This window comes from Somniosus microcephalus, chromosome 23 (genome assembly GCF_052327205.1).
Source record: "Somniosus microcephalus isolate GS21.2 chromosome 23, FLI_Smic_1.0, whole genome shotgun sequence".
NCBI lineage: Eukaryota > Metazoa > Chordata > Chondrichthyes > Squaliformes > Somniosidae > Somniosus > Somniosus microcephalus.
The window spans coordinates 10,753,141-10,773,440 of NC_141009.1; the positions used below are offsets into that span (position 1 = coordinate 10,753,141).

The following is a 20,300-nucleotide window of genomic DNA, read 5'->3' on the forward strand; positions in this document are numbered from 1 at the left end:
TGATTTAAAACCGCAGGATCACAGATTCATACAACACAGAAGGAGGCCATTCGGCCCATCGTGCCTGTGCCGGCACTTTGAGCGAGCTCTCCTATTAGTCAATTTTTTTCAATTCAAATCGCTTTATTGGCATGATGACAAGGTACATCTTATGTTGCCAAAGCATCGAAAAACATTCATGGTTGAACACATAAATACAGATCTATCCATACAGTGTATAAACAGATATATCCCTGAGTGTATAAATATACATTCATATAATTTGTATATACTCTTTTCTTATATTTAGTGGTTGTCCCTCTGTTTATGGCAAGCTGTAACATAGTGTGCCGCTAAGGTTACACAATTTCTCTCTTTCCCTAGTAGATATGGGAGTTTTTGGTCGTCACTCAAATTTCTGAATTCCAGGCATATTTTTGTGAATTTTGGGTAGAAATTCTCCCTTGTGCCCTGATATTTTCTACAAGCTGTGAGGGAGTGCATCTCTGTCTCCACCACTCCCTGACTGCAGTGAGAGCATATCCTGTCCTCTCTCTTGGTAGCCGGGTCTGCCTGTGTCTACCTTTTTCAGTCGCCACTCCACCCCTGCTCTTTCCCCACAGCCCTGCAAATTTTTCCCCTTCAAGTATTTATCCAATTCCCTTTGGAAAGTTACTATTGAATCTCCCTTTCAGGCAGTGCATTCCAGATTCTCCTCGTCTCCCTGCTGGTTCTTTTGCCAATTACTTTAAATCTGTGTCCTCTGGTTAGTGGCCCTCTTGCCAGTGGAAACAGACTCCGATCTATCAGATGTAGCTGAACCGATTACAATTTCTTTCAGGTTTCAATGCCGTCGAGTTGATACCTGACTCGGTGGGAGTGGGGGAGACGGAGGAGGCCCTCGCAGTGATCACTCGGGCCAGCAGGCGGGAAGTGATGCGGCGCAGAGACTGGGGACTGCGGGACGCAGGTTCGAAACAAACCAGCTCCTTTTCATCGATCGCAGTCTAGTGCCAGAGGGATCTCTGATCATCCTGGAACAGCGGAGTGGGGAGCGGCTGCGGGGGGAGGGCAGTGTACGCGCAGTGTAAAGGCCAATGCTGGTGCTTGCATCGAGAGTGTCTAAAGGTTTATGACATGAATAAGAACATAAGAAATAGGAGTAGGAGTCGGCCATTCGGCCCTTCGAGCCTGCTCCGCCATTCAATATGATCATGGCTGATCTTCTACCTCAACTCCTGAACTATCCCCATATCCCTTGATTCCTTTAATATCCAAAAATCTATCGATCTCAGTCTTGAATATACTCAATGACTGAGCCTCCACAACCCTCTGGGGTAGAGAATTCCAAAGATTCACCACCCTCTGAGTGAAGAAATTTCTCCTCATCTCAGTCCTAAATGGCCGACCCCTTATATCAGATACATGTCGTTCAGGAGACGGACGTGGATTGTAAGAAAAGGTTTATACCCATTTCAGATGCTAGGAAAATGAATATCAGCTCCTTTACTGTGCAACGTTCCCTCCTCACAGTTTTCAATGTTTCTGCCATTGGAATTACACTGGATACGTGTTCAAGAGCTGACAAGGGAGTTAGTGAGTCATTTTAACTTTGGCCGATAGTGTAAAACGGGTGATATCAGATTGGCCGCCTATTATACACTTTAACATTTATCCCTTAACCAACACCTAAATCAGCTGATCTGTTCATTTATTTCATTGCTGTCTGTGGGAGCTTGCTGTGCGCAAATTGGCTGCCGTGTTTCATACATTACAACAGTGACTACACTTCAAAAAAGTACTTCATTGGTTGTAAAGCGCTTTGGGACATCCTGAGGTCAGGAAAGGCGCTGTATAAATTCATTTCCTCCCTCCCTCACTCACTCCCTCCTTCCCTCACTCCCTCCTTCCCTCCCTCCCTCGCTCCTTCCCTCCCTCCCTCGCTCCTTCCCTCCCTCCCTCGCTCCTTCCCTCCCTCCCTCGCTCCTTCCCTCCCTCCCTCCCTCCCTCCCTCCCTCGCTCCCTCCCTCCCTCGCTCCTTCCCTCGCTCCTTCCCTCCCTCCCTCGCTCCTTCCCTCCCTCCCTCGCTCCCTCCCTCGCTCCCTCCCTCGCTCCTTCGCTCCCTCCCTCGCTCCCTCGCTCCCTCCCTCGCTCCTTCGCTCCCTCCCTCGCTCCTTCGCTCCCTCCCTCGCTCCTTCCCTCCCTCCCTCGCTCCTTCCCTCCCTCCCTCGCTCCTTCCCTCCCTCCCTCGCTCCTTCCCGCCCTCCCTCGCTCCTTCCCGCCCTCCCTCGCTCCTTCCCTCCCTCCCTCGCTCCTTCCCTCCCTCCCTCGCTCCTTCCCTCCCCCCCTCGCTCCTTCCCTCCCCCCCTCGCTCCTTCCCTCCCCCCCTCGCTCCTTCCCTCCCCCCCTCGCTCCTTCCCTCCCCCCCTCGCTCCTTCCCTCCCCCCCTCGCTCCTTCCCTCCCCCCCTCGCTCCTTCCCTCCCCCCCTCGCTCCTTCCCTCCCCCCCTCGCTCCTTCCCTCCCCCTCGCTCCTTCCCTCCCCCTCGCTCCTTCCCTCCCTCCCTCGCTCCTTCCCTCCCTCCCTCGCTCCTTCCCTCCCTCCCTCGCTCCTTCCCTCCCTCCCTCGCTCCTTCCCTCCCTCCCTCGCTCCTTCCCTCCCTCCCTCGCTCCTTCCCTCCCTCCCTCGCTCCTTCCCTCCCCCCCTCGCTCCTTCCCTCCCCCCCTCGCTCCTTCCCTCCCCCCCTCGCTCCTTCCCTCCCCCCCTCGCTCCTTCCCTCCCCCCTCGCTCCTTCCCTCCCCCCTCGCTCCTTCCCTCCCTCCCTCGCTCCTTCCCTCCCTCCCTCGCTCCTTCCCTCCCTCCCTCGCTCCTTCCCTCCCTCCCTCGCTCCTTCCCTCCCTCCCTCGCTCCTTCCCTCCCTCCCTCGCTCCTTCCCTCCCTCCCTCGCTCCTTCCCTCCCTCCTCCCTCGCTCCTTCCCTCCCTCCTCCCTCGCTCCTTCCCTCCCTCCTCCCTCGCTCCTTCCCTCCCTCGCTCCTTCCCTCCCTCGCTCCTTCCCTCCCTCGCTCCTTCCCTCCCTCGCTCCTTCCCTCGCTCCTTCCCTCCCTCCTCCCTCGCTCCTTCCCTCCCTCCTCCCTCGCTCCTTCCCTCCCTCGCTCCTTCCCTCCCTCGCTCCTTCCCTCCCTCGCTCCTTCCCTCCCTCGCTCCTTCCCTCGCTCCTTCCCTCGCTCCTTCCCTCGCTGCTTCCCTCGCTCCTTCCCTCGCTCCTTCCCTCGCTCCTTCCCTCCCTCCCTCCCTCCCTCGCTCCTTCCCTCGCTCCTTCCCTCGCTCCTTCCCTCCCTCCCTCGCTCCTTCCCTTGCTCCCTCGCTCCTTCCCTCGCTCCTTCCCTCCCTCCCTCCCTCCCTCCCTCGCTCCTTCCCTCCCTCCCTCGCTCCTTCCCTCCCTCCCTCGCTCCTTCCCTCCCTCCCTCGCTCCTTCCCTCCCTCCCTCGCTCCTTCCCTCCCTCCCTCGCTCCTTCCCTCCCCCCCTCGCTCCTTCCCTCCCCCCCTCGCTCCTTCCCTCCCCCCTCGCTCCTTCCCTCCCCCCTCGCTCCTTCCCTCCCCCTCGCTCCTTCCCTCCCCCCTCGCTCCTTCCCTCCCTCCCTCGCTCCTTCCCTCCCTCCCTCGCTCCTTCCCTCCCTCCCTCGCTCCTTCCCTCCCTCCCTCGCTCCTTCCCTCCCTCCCTCGCTCCTTCCCTCCCTCCCTCGCTCCTTCCCTCCCTCCCTCGCTCCTTCCCTCCCTCCCTCGCTCCTTCCCTCCCTCGCTCCTTCCCTCCCTCGCTCCTTCCCTCCCTCGCTCCTTCCCTCCCTCGCTCCTTCCCTCCCTCGCTCCTTCCCTCCCTCGCTCCTTCCCTCCCTCGCTCCTTCCCTCCCTCGCTCCTTCCCTCCCTCGCTCCTTCCCTCCCTCGCTCCTTCCCTCCCTCGCTCCTTCCCTCCCTCTTCCCTCGCTCCTTCCCTCACTCCTTCCCTCGCTCCTTCCCTCGCTCCTTCCCTCCCTCCCTCCCTCCTTCCCTCGCTCCCTCGCTCCTTCCCTCGCTCCTTCCCTCCCTCCCTCCCTCCTTCCCTCCCTCCCTCGCTCCTTCCCTCCCTCCCTCGCTCGCTCCTTCCCTCCCTCCCTCGCTCACTCCTTCCCTCCCTCCCTCGCTCACTCCTTCCCTCCCTCCCTCACTCCTTCCCCACACTTTATAACGGGAGGCTGATCCGATATCGTCTGTTTTACACTATCGGAAAAGTCAAAATTACCCGCACAGAGTGTGCTAGCTCTGCAGCACCAGGTGAGAGTGAAGAGCCACTTTATTCCAGCAGGCACTGTGTTTCCAACTGACTAATTCACGTCAGGCTTTGTGCGGAAGAATGGTCACCATGATGGGACTCTAGATGTCCAATGGCTGGAAATCCCTTGGCGAGTTCCGTTCATCTCATGGGTGAAGTCAGAGTGGCTCCAAAGCTTTGACCCTGGGCTAAAGGTAACTCATGGAGTAACTTAGCCACACCCTTGGTGTACTGGCTTCCAGGCAGATCCCAGTGCCCCCTCTACCGAGCTTGTTTGGGGCAGACTTGTGGCGGAAAGTCCAAAAAAATCTGCGGCATAAATGCGTCAACTGGTCTGAAATAGAATATTATAACAAAACAGAAAATACTGGCAGAGAAGCAATCTTTTGACATCTGGAACAGAATGACATGGGAGACCCTTCATCATGGCTAACCTGTGTGTGCCCTTTCCATCTCTCGTTCTCTCGTATCGTTCCATTGCTACCCAGTTGGCTGTGGGGAAATATTGCTCCCAAGTCTGAACCAGCACTCACACCATGTCCACATGCTTGCATTTTCCAGTAAGAGTCATTGGCTAAGGATCAGGCGTGGAAATTTCAACTGATTTCCCACCACCTCCCCCAGCCCGTGAACACTGAGCCCAATTGTGGTACACCTAAGGTCAGCCAAGTCGGGCTAGGCTGGGAATCGAATCTGGGGTGTCCTGGATTTGTATGCTCAGACAACATGCTGCTTATGCAACCAAGCCATTAACGGCAACCCCATTCTGATGAATGTCTCACCTGTGATGCTGACTGATTTTATCTTTCACAAGCTGTGCATTTGGGCAATTCTTTGTTCCTTCAATTGTGCGGAACTCACGCTTTATTCCCCCTTTCTTTTGATCAGTACAATACTTTCCATTTATTATGTAGAGGCACCAACGGTCTTTGAATTTCCATTCCAGAGCAGAGAAGAAACTCCCTAAAGAATCCCAGCTGGAATCACGAGGCAACTCACAAAGCTCGAAGCTTCTCAAAGTCACCAAGCCCGAAGAGAACAGCAAAAGTTGAAGGTAAGCAGTCGAAAAAGCTTTTGGCGAGTTAGTCGTAACCTTTGGAAAACTCTGTTGGAAATGTATTTAAAAAAAAAAAAAATAATAATAATATAGACAGAGGCTGCAGTTCTACATCTATGTATCAGAGATAAGGGTATGTGAGACAGGTGTCAGCTGTGGCTCACTGGGCAGCACCCTCGCCTCGGAGTCAGAAGATTCAAGTCCCACTCCAGAGACTTGAGCACAAAAATCTAGGCTGTGCGGCACTGAGGGAGAGTGCTGTACTGTCAGAGGTGCTGTTTTTTAGATGAGAGGTTTAAGCAAGGCACCGTTTTCCATCTCAGGTGGATGTAGGAGATCCCATGGCACTATTTTGAAGAAGAGCAGGGACGTTGTCCTGGCCTATATTTATACCTCAACCAACAAAGCTAAAAAAACAGATGATCCAGTCATTATCACATTGGGAGCTTGCAACAGTGACTACACTTCAAAATTACTACAAAGTACTGAGGTTGTGAAAGGTGCTATATAAATGCACTTTCTTTTCTTTTTTATTGGACCTCACTATCAACAACTATAGAAACTATAGAAGTACAGTTTAAGTATTTTATTCCAAAGCAGGGGATGATGGAGAGGGCCTGATGGACCAGCTGGTCTTTTCCTGCCCGCCAATCTTGTATTTGTTTTTTTTTGTACGAGATATATATAATTTTTTGAAATGGTCAAAATCACACATCTGCCGTCCTTTTCAAGTCTTGGCAGCCAAGCTGTGTTGAGGTTTTAACAAGATGTTGGCCGGATACCAGTGCGTTGGCTCGGGATTAGCTACAATGTGCTTTTGTCATTAGAATCCCACACCTGCACGGCGTGGAGAGCCAAGGGTAGAAATACTATAGAAGCAAACATTTAATGAAAGAAGATTTGGGTAATCTAGTTCAATGTGTCTGACTCTTTAATACAAGGAACCTAAACGGAGAGGTAAATAGGTTTCGACTTAATCTGGGCTCTGTGCGTGACAATGCCACATACTGGGAGTTAGGGTATGATGCTTGATAGTAAAAGGTTTTTAAATAGCTGAAGAAGATAGAAAGGGTTTGCCGAGTGACCTGAATCTTGTCATTTATGTGGAAATGACTTATGAAACAATACTGGGTGGCCTGCTGGTGGCGCTGTCCAGGGAGAGTATAAATACTCGGGCATGGGCCCAGCTTGCTCAGGACATTCTTTTACAGGAACTAGTGAAGGACACAACTAGACCTCCATGTTGTAAAACAGTTGATTAAAGCTTTGTTTAACGCTTAGACCAAGTGCCTAGTAGTTTTCTTACATCACCGAGTCAAATGTAAGGAATGCGATTTTGGGCAATACATTTCCATTGGTCAAAACATGCCAATTTCTTTTCAACTTGCCAGTTATAGTCGGTCAGACGTCAAGGAGCAAAGGTCAGCATCAATGTGGCTTTGAAGCTGTGCCCATGGCGCAGTGAGCAGCTGACCTGTGCAGATCAGGAAGCTCCCAGGTCCTGTCTCCAGTCTGGGCTGGATTAGGTTTTCTGAACTGTGCTGGGGAAGGGGAAAACAGGCCATGGTTCCTGTTCCTGATCCAGCAACTCCCTGCTGGATGTGTGTGTAAAATAAAAAATCAAGTGAGGACAGGGCTGGGGTTGCACTCCAATAGTGTGCTGGCACTCGCTGTTAGGAACACTTCAACAACACTCAAGAAACTTGACACCATCCAGGACAAAGCAGCCCGCTTGATTGGCACCCCGTCCACTACCTTAAACATTCACTCCCTCCACCACCGGTGCACCGTGGCTTCAGTGTGTACCATCTACAAGATGCACTGCAGCAACTCGCCAAGGCTTCTTCAGCAGCACCTCCCAAGCCCATGACCTCTACCACCTAGAAGGACAAGGGCAGCAGGCACATGGGAACACCATTACCTGCAAGTTCCCCTCCAAGTCATACACCATCCTGACTTGGAAATATATCGCTGTTCCTTCATCGTCGCTGGGTCAAAATCCTGGAACTCCCTCCCTAACAGCACTGTGGGAGCACCTTCACCACACGGACTGCAGCAGTTCAAGAAGGCAGCTCACCACCACCTTCTCAAGGGCAATTAGTGCTGGGCAATAAATGCTGGCCTTGCCAACAACACCCACATCCCGTGAATGAATTGAAAAAAAAATAGGAACAGAAACATCAGAACAGGAGTCGGCTATTTAGCGCCATGAGCCAGTTCCGCCATTCAGTGAGATCATGGCTGATCTGTGACCTAACTCCATATCCCTTAATGCCTTTGGTTAACAAGAATCTATCCATCTCAGATTTAAAATTAGCAGTTGATTGGAACTCCGTCCCTAACAGCACTGTGGGAGTACCTTCACCACACGGACTGCAGCGGTTCAGGAAGGCGGCTCACCACCACCTTCTCGAGGGCAACTAGGGATGGGCAATAAATGCTGGCCTTGCCAGTGACGCCCACATCCCATGAATGAATTTTTAAAAAAAAGACCCAGCCATTTGCAGAAGAGACTGATGAGGCTGACATATTGCCACTTGGGTGAGGTACTAGAGGTCTATCAGTGTTCTTGGAACTGTACCCCAGACCAGGCTAGAATATCAGCCACGGCTAGCATTTTCACCTGGTTCCCCTCGTTTGGCCCGGCCTGCCTGGAGCGAGAGTACGCAGTGTCTGCCGATAGGCTCACTCGCGGCCCTCTGCGACCAGTGGGCACCGGAGGGACTGGAGTGCATTGTGACCACCGGCAACCACATTTTACTTTACTTTGATCCGTTTAATTGATAATTTGCCGTTTATTGTTTCTGCCCCTTTAACAAGAGGCACTTTTGCTAACTTTTGTACTTTTCTTTAAACGACGCCTGTCGACCTAATTGGCATTTTATTTTTTTTAAAGTTAGCCTGGTTCCCCTGCTTCTTCTCCATCCCCCCTCCCCAGTCCTTCCACCCTTTGCCCTCCCCCTTACATATGTTTCTCCATGATTAACTTCTCAAACTGCACAGACTATTACATAAAGAGGTAAAAAAGATTTACAAGGATGATCCCAGAAGTGCGAGGGTATACCCATCAGGAAAGGATGAACAGGCTGTAGGTCTCTTTTCTCTTGACACCCCCGCCCACACCCCCAACTGTGGCACTCAGCAAGAGTGCGAAGTCCCGTTCACTCATCGCCCCCTGTGCTCGCTGGCCTACATTGGCTGCCGGTCCGGCAACTCCTGGATATAAAATTCTCATCCTTGTGTTGAAATCCCTCCATGGCCTCGCCCCTCTCTATCTCTGCAACCTTCTCCAGCTGTGCAGACCTCCAAAATCTCTGCGCTCCTTGAACTCTGGCCTCTAGCGCAGCCCACGCTTCCTTGGCCTCACCATTGGCGGTCGCGCCTTAAGCCATCTGGGCCCTAACCTCTGGAAGTCCCTCCCTATACCTCTCCGCCTCTCTTTTTCTCCTCCTTTTAAGATGCTCCTTAAAACATAGCCCTTCGACCAAGCTTTTGGTCACTTGCCCTCATATCTCCGCAAATGCTTGGTCTGATTCCGCTCCTGTGAAGCGCCTTGGGACGTTTGGCTATGTTCAAAGTGCTATACCAATGCAAGCTGTAGCTGTTGCTGTTGCTGCTCCTCGTGTCTCTGGACTTTGATCCAGAGCTTGGAGTGTGGAGCTGGGGCTCAAATGGAATTGCTTTCTCCCCCTTTTTGAGCAAGTCGCGGCCCAGGATGATGGCCCTTGTCATAGTCTTAGTGCTGACTCCTGTGCAACATCAACGCAAAATATGTGATTATCTCTCTGCCGAGGTGTGATAAATGGCAGTTAGAAAGATTACCTGTAATCATCTGGCATTATTCTCTGACTATATAAGCTGTGTCTTTATGCATCTCTCCACTTCACCTGACGAAGGAGCAGCGCTCCGAAAGCTTGTGATTTCAAATAAAACTGTTGGACTATAACCTGGTGTTGTGTGACTTCTTACATTTGTCCACCCCAGTCCAACTCCGGCATCTCCACACCATGGCACAATATAGGCAGGCGTGCAGGAAAGTGGAGTTGCTGACCGTGGCTCGGCTCAGTTGAGATACAGTATTGTGCGAGCGACTGCATGGCTTCCGAGAGGTCGAACCGGAGAAAACGGGGCAGGTTAATCTCGGAGTATAAATGTATTGATTGGCAGCGCGGAACATTATAACCCTTTTGTGTATTCCAGCCTTACTGTGCTGCTTTGAAATGCATTAAAATTATTTCCTCTAACAGATTGCTGCAAGAAGGAAAAAATTGCCTGGCTTTCCCTCCGAGACCCGGCGCTGAGGCAATGACCCGAGTGGCATTTATCACTGTAACTGCCACTGTCAGAGGGTTTTTATTGGTCATTTGTTTCTGTCAGGCATGATGTCAGAGCAGTGTTGCTCAAAGATGGATTGCAGTTCAGAGGCCACGTTGCCAGGGCCACGGGATTTAATGGGAACAATCATAGAGGGTTTTTTTTAATTTTATTTTTCCAGTCACATGGCAAAGTTGTTAGCGTTTTCACTTTCCGAACTCGTCTGTTTATTTTATTTTGGTGTTTTATTGGAGCTCCGCTTAATAAGGATACCTCAAAGTCACCTTTCTTTTTCTGCGCCTCCTATGAAGATGTTCTGTGGGTTTGAGACACTCAGTGCCGCCCCCTTTATGCTTCCATCATGTGCCTTGGGCTCCGACTTCATCGACCTTCCCGGCCGCCCACTTTGGCCGTGGTGGTGCCATCTGCATTCTGTTCCACCCTGAGCTCAGCTTCTCACTGTCGCGCCAAGACATTCCAGTTCCCGCAACACAAGGAGTCGGTAGGGTAGATGGAGCGAAACTTTCTCCTCTGGTGGGGGGGAAGTCCAGAACAAGGGGGCATAACCTAATCTGAGGAAGGATGTCCTTATCTGAGGAAGGATGTCCTTGCCATGGAGGGAGTGCAGCGAAGATTCAGCAGTCTGATATAACAACAGAAAATGCTGGAAAAACTCAGCAGGTCAGGCAACATCCGTGGAGAGAAATTCGGTTCGACCCGAAACGTTGACTCAAATTTCTCTCCACCGATGTTGCCTGACCTGCTGAGTTTTTTCAGCATTTTCTGTTGTTATTTCGGATTTCCAACATCTGCAGTATTTTGCTATCGCACCAGTCTGACACCTGGGATGAGGAGAGATCGGGTCGATTGGGCTTGTATTCGCTGGAGTTTAGAAGAATGAGAGAGGATCTTATTGAAACTTACAAAATTCTAACAGGACTAGACAGACTAGATGTAGGAAGGATGTTCCCGATGGTCGGGGAGTCCAGAACCAGGGGTCACAGTCTAAGGATAAGGGGTAAGCCATTTAGGACTGAGATGAGGAGGAATTTCTTCACCCAGAGAGTGGTGAACCTGTGGAATTCTCTACCACAGAAGGCAGTTGAGGCCAATTCATTAAATATATTCAAGAAGGAGTTAGATATAGCTAAAGGGATCAAGGGATATGGGGAGAAGGCAGGGACAGGGTACTGAGTTTGGATGATCAGCCATGATCTCATTGAATGGCAGAACAGGCTCAAGGGGCCGAATGGCCTACTCCTGCTCCTATCTTCTATGTTTATATAACCTTTGAAATTAGAGGGAGGCCACTCGGGGGTGATGTCAACAAGCACTTCTTCACACCAAGGGTGGTGGAAGTCTGGAACTCTCATTCCCCACCCCCCCCCCCCCCCCCCAAAAAAAGCTGTTTGAGGCTGGGGGGTCAATGGAAAATTTCCAAACTGAGATCGATAGATTTTTTGTTAGCTGAGGGTATGAAGGGTTACAGAAACCAAGGTGGGTAGATGGAGTTAAGATGCAGAGCCGCCATGAGCTCATTGAATGGCAGAACAGGCTCGAAGGGCTGAATGACCGACTGTTCCAATATTGAAACCCTAATCCAGGCCTTCACTGCCTCGAGGATTGAATCCGCTATTGCTCTTTTTGCCAGCTTCTGCCCAGCACAACCTGAGCTAATCAATAGCTCTGAGGTGCCAGCCCTTTCCCTCACAGTCCTGCATGCCCAACATCCCAACTCCCCCACTGGTTTCTTGTGCCCTAGCCTTGTTCCGTCTTATCACAGTGATCCGCTCTCGCTCTAATAATGTGGGGAACTGCACTAAAATACAGGAAGATGTAAAGAGGCTTGCAGAGTGGGCAGATCAGTGGCAAATGAAATTCGATACAGTGCAGTGTGAGGTGGTTCATTTTGGAAAAGAGGAATAAGGAGGTCACTTATTCCTTGGAAGGTAAGAAATTAAATCGGGTAGAGGAGCAAAGACATCTGGAAATACAGATACATAAATTGCTAAAAGTAGCAACACAAACTGAAAAGACTTTGATCCAACTGACTAAAAAGCCCACTTGAAGTCTGCATACAAATAGTTTTTAAAATTAATTCACAAGATGTGGGCGTCGATGGCAAGGCCAGCATTTATTGCCCATCCCTAATTGCCCTTGAGAAGGTGGTGGTGAGCCGCCTTCTTGAACCGCAGCAGTCCGTGTGGTGAAGGTGCTCCCACAGTGCTGTTAGGGAGGGAGTTCCAGGATTTTGACCCAGCGACGATGAAGGAACGGCCGATATATTTCCAAATCAGGATAGTGTGTGACTTGGAGGGGAACTTGGAGGCGGTGGTGTTCCCATGCGCCTGCTGCCCTTGTCTTTCTAGGTGGAAGAGGTCGTGGGTTTGGGAGGTGCTGCCGAAGAAGCCTTGGCGAGTTGCATCTTGTAGATGGTACACACTGTAGCAACTCGCCAAGGCTTAGTTATTTTGTATTTCAACATGTAGGAGGCAAAGTTTGTCTAATATGTTTAATTGTATTGACGCACTAGGATAGTATTTGATTTGTAACAATCTCCAGTGTTAATCAGAAAGTTGTGTGCAACATTGTTTTATTTTGATGTGGAAAAGAGAAGATCTGAGAACTGGTTGCAGGGTGAGCAGGGCTGGGAGCTTAACATACAGGGGTATTCAGTATTTAGGAAGGATCGACAAAAAAGAAAGGGAGGAGGGGTAGCATTGCTAGTAAAAGAGGGGATAAATGCAATTGAAAGGAAGGATATTAACTCAGTTAATACAGAATCTATATGGGTGGAGCTAAGAAATAGCGAGGGGCGAAAAACATTAATAGGAGTGGTATATAGGCCTCCAAATAGTAAAATAGAGGTTAGGGAGGGCATCACGAGGGAAATTAGAGAAGCGTGCAATAAGAGCACAGCTGTCATCATAGGTGACTTTAACTTACATATAGATTGGACTAGCCTAATCAGTAAAAATAATGAGGAGGAGGAATTCCTTGAGTGTTTGAGGGATGGTTATCTGGATCAATATGTCGAGGAACCAACTCGGGAACAGGCTATATTGGACTGGGTACTGTGCAATGAGAAGGGACTAATCAGTAATCTTGTTGTACGGGGACCCTTGGGTCAGAGCGATCATAACATGATCGATTTCTCACTCGAAATGGAGAGCGAAGAAATTGACTCAGAGACTAAGGTCCTGAATTTAAACAAGGGGAATTATGATGCCATGAGACGGGAACTGAGTAGGTCTGATTGGACAACGTTCCTGGGAGGACTGGAGGTAGATAAACAATGGCAAACATTTAAAGATAGAATGACAAAATTGCAAAAATTGTTTATACCAATCTGGCATAAAAGGAAATCTAAAAAGGTGACTCAACCGTGGATAACAGGGGAAATTAGAGACAGCATAAAATCCAAAGATAGGGCGTATAAAATAGCCAAAAAAAGCGCCAGAGCGGAAGATTGGGAACAGTTTAAGATAGAGCAAAGGAGGGCAAAGGGCATAATCAAGAGGGGCAAAATAGCTTACGAAAACAAGCTGGCGGAAAATATAAAAACTAACTCCAAAAGCTTTTATAAGTATATCAAAAGGAAAAGACTGGTGAAAACCAAAGTTGGTCCATTGCAGTCAGATACGGGGGAATATATAATGGGAAATAAGGAAATGGCAGATCAACTAAATGCATACTTTGGGTCAGTCTTTACGAAGGAAGACACAAAAAACCTCCCTGGGATATCGGGAAAAATAGGGACATTGGCAAAGGAGGAACTGACGCAAATCAATATCTCTAAGGATATGGTGTTAAGGAAGCTAAAGGGATTGAAGGTGGACAAATCCCCAGGGCCTGATAACATGCATCCTAGGGTACTGAAGGAGGTGGCCCTAGAGATAGCGGATGCACTAAGGATGATTTTTCAGAATTCATTAGACTCGGGAACAGTGCCGATGGATTGGAGGGTAGCTAACGTTACCCCACTATTCAAAAAGGGGGGTAGGGAAAAAGCAGGTAATTACAGACCTGTAAGCCTTACATCAGTTGTGGGCAAAATGCTGGAGTCCATCATTAAGGATGAAATAGCGGAGCACTTAGCAAATGGGGACAGGATAGGACAGAGTCAACATGGATTTACAAAGGGTAAATCGTGCTTGACTAATCTATTGGAATTTTTTGAGGGAGTAACTGGTAGAATAGATGGGGGAGAGCCAGTAGATGTGGTGTACCTGGACTTCCAAAAGGCCTTCGATAAGGTCCCACATAAAAGATTAGCATGGAAAATTGAGGCTCATGGGATAAAGGGGAAAGTTTTGGCGTGGATAGGGAACTGGCTGTCAGATAGAAAACAGAGAGTTGGAATAAACGGCTCATTTTCTGAATGGCAGGCAGTAACAAGTGGGGTACCACAGGGATCTGTCCTGGGCCCCCAGCTGTTCACAATTTACATTAATGACCTGGATCAGGGAGTCGGATGCAGCATTTCCAAATTTGCAGACGACACTAAACTAGGAGGGGGGGTGGGCTCAGAGGAAGAGACCAGGAAGCTCCAGAGCGATTTGGACAGACTGGGCGATTGGGCGGATAAATGGCAGATGCACTATAATGTGGACAAGTGCGAAGTTATCCACCTTGGGTGCAGGAACGGGAGGGCAAATTATTATTTAAATGGCAATAGATTGGGAGAGGGGGAAGTACAGAGAGACCTGGGTGTTCTTGTACACCAGTCACTGAAGGCGAGCATGCAGGTGCAACAGGCGGTCAAGAAGGCAAACGGTATGCTGGCCTTCATAGCAAAAGGGTTAGAATACAGGAACAGGGATACCTTGCTGCAGCTGTACAGGGCACTGGTGAGACCACACCTCGAGTACTGTGTACAGTTTTGGTCGCCTCATCTGAGGAAGGATGTTCTTGCCATGGAGGGGGTGCAGCGGCGATTCACCAGGCTGATACCAGGAATGGCGGGAATGACCTATGAGGAGAGACTATGTAGTTTAGGGATGTACACACTGGAGTTTAGAAGATTGAGAGGGGACCTCATAGAAGTGTATAAAATTCTGACAGGTCTAGACAGACTGGATGCAGAAGGAATGTTTCCCTTGGCGGGTGAGAACAGAACTAGAGGACATAATTTAAGGATAAGGGCTAAACCATTTAGGACAGAGATGAGGGGGAATTTCTTCACTCAGAGAGTGGTGAACCTGTGGAACTCATTGCCACAGAGGGCAGTGTACGCCAGCTCATTAAATATATTTAAGAGGGAATTAGATATATTTCTACGGGCAAAAGGGGTTAAGGGTTACGGAGAGAAGGCGGGGACGGGATACTGAATTAAAGGATCAGCCATGATCTCATTAAATGGCGGAGCAGGCACGAAGGGCCGAATGGCCTACTCCTGCTCCTATCTTCTATGTATCTATGTATCTATGTAACTGGCTAGAAGTCTCAGTTTTGGCTCTGTAAAAGGTGAAGAGATGTTTCAAAACAATAAAGTGGAACTCTGCTGGCAGGTGATGGTGGTTTGAAAAGATTTCGCATTCTTAGAATCAAAGAATTTACAGCACAGAAGGAGGCCATTCAGCCCATCGTGTCTGTGCTGGCCAAAAAAGAGCTACCCAGCCTAATCCCACTTTCCAGCTCTTGGTCCGTAGCCCTGTCGGTTACGGCACTTCAAGTGTCTATCCAAGTACTTTTTAAATGTGTTGAGGGTTTCTGCCTCTACCACCCTTTCAGGCAGTGAGTTCCAGACCCCCACCACCCTCTGGGTGAAAAATTTCTCCTCAACTCTCCTCTAATCCTTCTACCAATTACTTTAAATCTTTGCCCACTGGTTATTGATCTCTCTGCTAAGGGAAATAGGCCCTTCCTATCCACTCTATCCAGGCCCCTCATAATTTTATACACCTCAATTAAGTCTCCCCTCGGCCTCCTCTGTTCCAAAGGAAAAAACCCCAGCCTATCCAATCTTTCCTCATAGCTAAAATTCTCCAGTCCTGGCAACATCCTGGTAAATCTCCTCTGTACCCTCTCTCTAGTTGTCTTCCAACAAGAGCTGAAAATGGAGGTGAGTGGGACTTTGAGCATGAGATCAGGAGCTCAGTGCATTAAATGGACAGAGACATTTGAACTCAATTGGAAAGTCATTACTGACATTCTCATTATGTTTGTTATTTTTCACTTTCATTATTTGCCATTTCTTGTGCTTCATTTTTGCCGTTTGTTTGTAAAGTTAATTGTGGCTTTAGTCGGTAAACTACTGGTTTATTTGGTCACGTCTGCGATTTCAACAAGATATTGGTAGCGTGATGAAAAACTACGTTTAGTACCATGAGCAGATTGCCCCGACTGAGGTAGTTGTTAACCCTCAAGATGCATCTCTGCAAGGACAGCACCTCGATAAGAGTACCGTATCTAGATCATAGGGGACAGAGTTCCACCTACAGCAACAGCTGTTAGACCATTGGAAGAGGAGACTGCACTAAAAAACCCAGCACCCTATCGCCTCACCTCTCCTCTCCTGAAGGGATCAACTCCTAAAACATTTGTTCAAAGCTAATGCCAGCCACTTGTGTTTCTACCAGGACCTCAATCTTCTGGTGTCTTTGCATGGAGAGAAGGCCAGAAGTTGGTAAGAATGCTGCTAGGCCCACCTCTTAAACTTCCAAAGAGCCCGGCCAAGACTCTCGATCCAGATGACAGAAATGGCCGTGACCCATCAGGTAATTTTCAAAACTGTTTTGGCCAAAAATAAAAAGTGTCTGTGTCTGCTAACGTCATCTTTGTGCTTTTTCTTGTGCCCTTCATGGTGAGTGACCAGTGCTGCTGCTGAATGAAACACTTGTCCATTTTTGCCCCAATACCAGTGTCACGGACTCTCAGGTATTACAGAGGCTGGATGCTGAGGAGAGCTCCATTAACTCTGTCCCAGCAATGTCTAGTATTCAGTAGTATGGAACATAGGAACAGGAGGCGGATATTCAGCCCCTTGAGCCTGCTCTGCCATTCAATGAGATCATGGCTGATCTGCGATCTAACTCCATATACCCGCCTTTGCCTCATATCCCCTAATACCTTTGGTTAACAAAAAGCTATCAATCTCCGATTTAAAATTAACAATTGATCGAGCATCAATTGCCATTTGCGGAAGAGAGTTCCAAACTTCTACCAACCTTTGCGTGTAGATGTGTTTCCTAATTTCACTACTGACAGGCCTGGCTCTAATTTTTAGACCCTGCCCCCTAGTCCTAGACTCCCCAACCAGCGGAAATAGTTTCTCTCTATCTACCCTATCTGTTCCCCTTAATATCCTGACAACTTCGATCAGATCACCTGTTAACCTTCTAATTTCTAGGGAATACATCCCTAATTTCTGTAATCTCTCCTCCTAACTTAACCCTTGAAGTCCGGCATTGCTATTTCCATTCCCACCCCAACCATCTTAACAATTCGAGCGAGCCTGCCAATTAGTGCCAGGTAATCAGTGGGCTGGTTTTCTAGATTTCACCTCATTGCACAACTTCTTTTTGCTATTTTTACTTCCTTTTCTCGGTGACTAAAACTGTATTTTTGTTTCTTTTATTATTAATATTGTAATTCTCTTCTCGGCTGTGCCTGGGGTGCGGATGTGCCAAAATGGTGCTCGCGATTATCTACCTGTTTCATTTGTTCGCTATGGAGTCTCCTCCCTTAAAGTGGATGTCTGAGGTTCCAGAGTAATCGGTTTTGTTTGATACCAAGGAGTGAGTTGCAGACTTCAATCTTGGAGTTAAGATAGACGTAGAAGATAGGAGCAGGAGTAAGCCATTCGGCCCCTCGAGCCTGCTCTGCCATTCAATGAGATCATGGCTGATCATCCAAACTCAGTACCCTGTCCCTGCTTTCTCCCCATATCCCTTGATCCCTTTAGCCTTAAGAAATATATCTAATTCCTCCTTGAATATATTTAATGAATTGGCCTCAACTGCCTTCTGTGGTAGAGAATTCCACAGGTTCACCACTCTCTCTGGGTGAAGAAATTCCTCCTCATCTCTGTCCTAATTGGCTTACCCCTAATGAGATGAGCCACCTCCGCTATGCTGTCAAGGTCTCTGATGCCGTATGAACCCCTGGGATAGCATTCAGCAGTAGCAACTTGCTTATACACAGGGCTGCTAATACATTCCGGAGCATTTACCAGAGAATGAATTGGAAGCCATGCGAGGGGGAAACGCACACATAGGCAGATAGACAGATTTTTTGAGCAACAGGGGAGTCGAGGGTTATGGGGAGTGGGCAGGAAAGTAGAGTTGAGGCCAAATCGGATCAGCCATGATCTCATTAAATGGCGGAGCAGACTCGAGGGGCCAAATGGGGCCTGCTCTTGCTCCTATTTCTTATATTCTTATAGAATGGAGTTAAGGATGGGCCGAGAAGAATGTTGTAAAGTTTTTAGTATGGTTTTGAAAGCACTTAGGGCGGATGTTAATTGGAGGGATTTTGGGAGTGAGTTCGATCCAGCTCTGTATAGAGTTCGGCGTGAGGAGTCTGTATAGAAATGTGTAATAAATAGTCTGTTTTTAAAACTAAAAATGGATTTTTTGATCAAGAATTGGTTATTAAATGATTTTTTTCCAGTAATGGAAACATCGAAACCCAACCATACCCTCTCCCAGCTCTGTCCTGCCTCTCTCCAATGTTGGGCCTGCTAGAGGTGCCATACCCTTGCTTTATACCTTCAGCTTATTATCCATTATCTCAGTGTAATTTCCAGCATTTTTTAATTACTTTTTTGTTTAATAAAACAGATGAACAAGCAAAAGACCCAGTGGAACATGAACGATCCACTTCATTCGAAAAGAGTCCCAGAAGAAGACTCTATATTGCAAACGAGGATGGTCATTGTTGTACTTCTGTTAAAACTGGTCAGTTGGACCCTGACCAGGCTGGTTTGGAGACCATGCGGGTAACCGGAATCTTAGATGGTTTACAATCTGAAAAGAACATTGGAAAGAAGCAGAACTCTACTTGGAAGATGGGAACTGGCAGCCCAAGCCTTGAAAGAGAGCGCAGTGAAAATAGTCAGAGGGGACTTGCGAGTCCTAAGGGATACAAACACCTTTTATCTCATAAAGGCGAGCGAGGTAGCCCAAGCCCTGGTAGCGCCAGCTCTCCAAGAAATTGCACCCCGAGACTGGGATCACGCCCTGGCAGCAAGAGAAGTCTTTCACCTCCAAAAAGCAGAGCGCGTTCCTCCAGCCCATTCCTGAACAATCCCGGCCAGAAAATCCAGGGGGAGGGAGGAGCAGGGACCGAAGAGCGGCTGCGGTCTCCATTGGCCCGCAGTTACAACGCGGATGAGGTCCGCGAGTATATGAACAGGCAGCTGGTCGAGCGCAGGAGGAAGGAGCGCGAAGCGAAGCGGTCAGTAAAGCAAGCCATGGAGATGAAGAAGAAAAGACTGCAGGAAGTCTACAGGAAACAAAAAGAGGCTTTCTCGAAGAAAAGGAGAGGGAAACAGAGGGGCACATCGCAGGCTCAGCACTTCGTACACCAAGCTAGCTGTGAAGAATCTGCTAAGCAAGTGAGTTCATGGCCTAAAACAACATTTCACAATTATACGATTATCCAATTTTGGCCAAAATTTTCCTCGGTCAACGTAGGGCGCAAACTGGGAGCCGCAAAAGTAGGTCTCGGTAAAAGTGACCACGGAGCCGTCGAATTGTCGTAAAACTAATCACACAGGTTAATAAAGCCATAAAAAAAGCAAACCAAGCACTCGGGTTTATTTCTAGAGGGATAGAATTGAAAAGTAGGGAAGCTATGCTAAACCTGTATCGAACCTTGGTTAGACCACACTTGGAGTACAGCGTACAGTTCTGGTTGCCATATTATAAAAAGGATATGGAGACACTGGAGAGGGTGCAGAGAAGATTTACAAGGATGATACCAGAAATGCGAGGTTATATCCATCATGAAAGGATGAACAGGCTGGGTCTCTTTTCTTTTAACTAGAGGCCATCAATATAAGATAGTCACCAAGAAAGCGCTTTTGGATGTCCTGAGGTTCTGAAAGGCGCTATAGAAATGCAAGTCTTTCTTTATTGAACAATTAAGGACAGGTTGCATAAGCTTGGTCTGTATTCCCTTGAGTATAGAAGATTAAGGGGTGATCTAATTGAGGTGTTTAAGATGATCAAAGGAGTTGATAGGTTAAATAGAGAAAAACTATTTCCTCTGGTGGCAGGAGTCCAGAACAAGGGGGCACAACCTCCAAATTAGAGCCAGGCCGTTCAGGGGTGATGTCAGCAAGCCATTCTTCACACAAAGAATAATGGAAATCTGGAACTCATTCCCCTAAAAAAGGCTGTTGAGGCTGGGGGAGTGTCAATTGAAAATTTCAAAACTGAGATTGATAGATTTTTGTTAGGTAAGGATATTGAGGATTATGGAACCAAAGCTGGTAGATGGAGTTAAGTTACAGAACAGGAAATGATCTCATTGAATGGGCTCGAGGGGCTGTTCCTGTTCCCATGTTCCTATATTTACTGCTTTAACAATCGGGGAAGCCCGAAGAGCCCTATTGTCTTGAAAAGTGTTACAAAACCATTTTGTTTTACTTGCAATGGAAGATGCGATTAAAATGCGAGAAAAAGACCCAGTGATAG

At 48.6% G+C, this 20,300-nt stretch overlaps 1 protein-coding gene across 1 annotated transcript in view; it reads left to right on the forward strand.

Moving 5' to 3' along the window:
• The window catches only part of LOC147101643 (uncharacterized), a 147,438-nt gene that overhangs the window by 22,663 nt on the left and 104,475 nt on the right, over positions 1 to 20,300 (forward strand). The window contains 4 exon segments of the mRNA XM_085965137.1: positions 821 to 949; positions 5,233 to 5,340; positions 16,239 to 16,376; positions 18,441 to 19,216. Coding sequence (XP_085821263.1) covers positions 821 to 949; positions 5,233 to 5,340; positions 16,239 to 16,376; positions 18,441 to 19,216 — 1,151 coding nt within the window.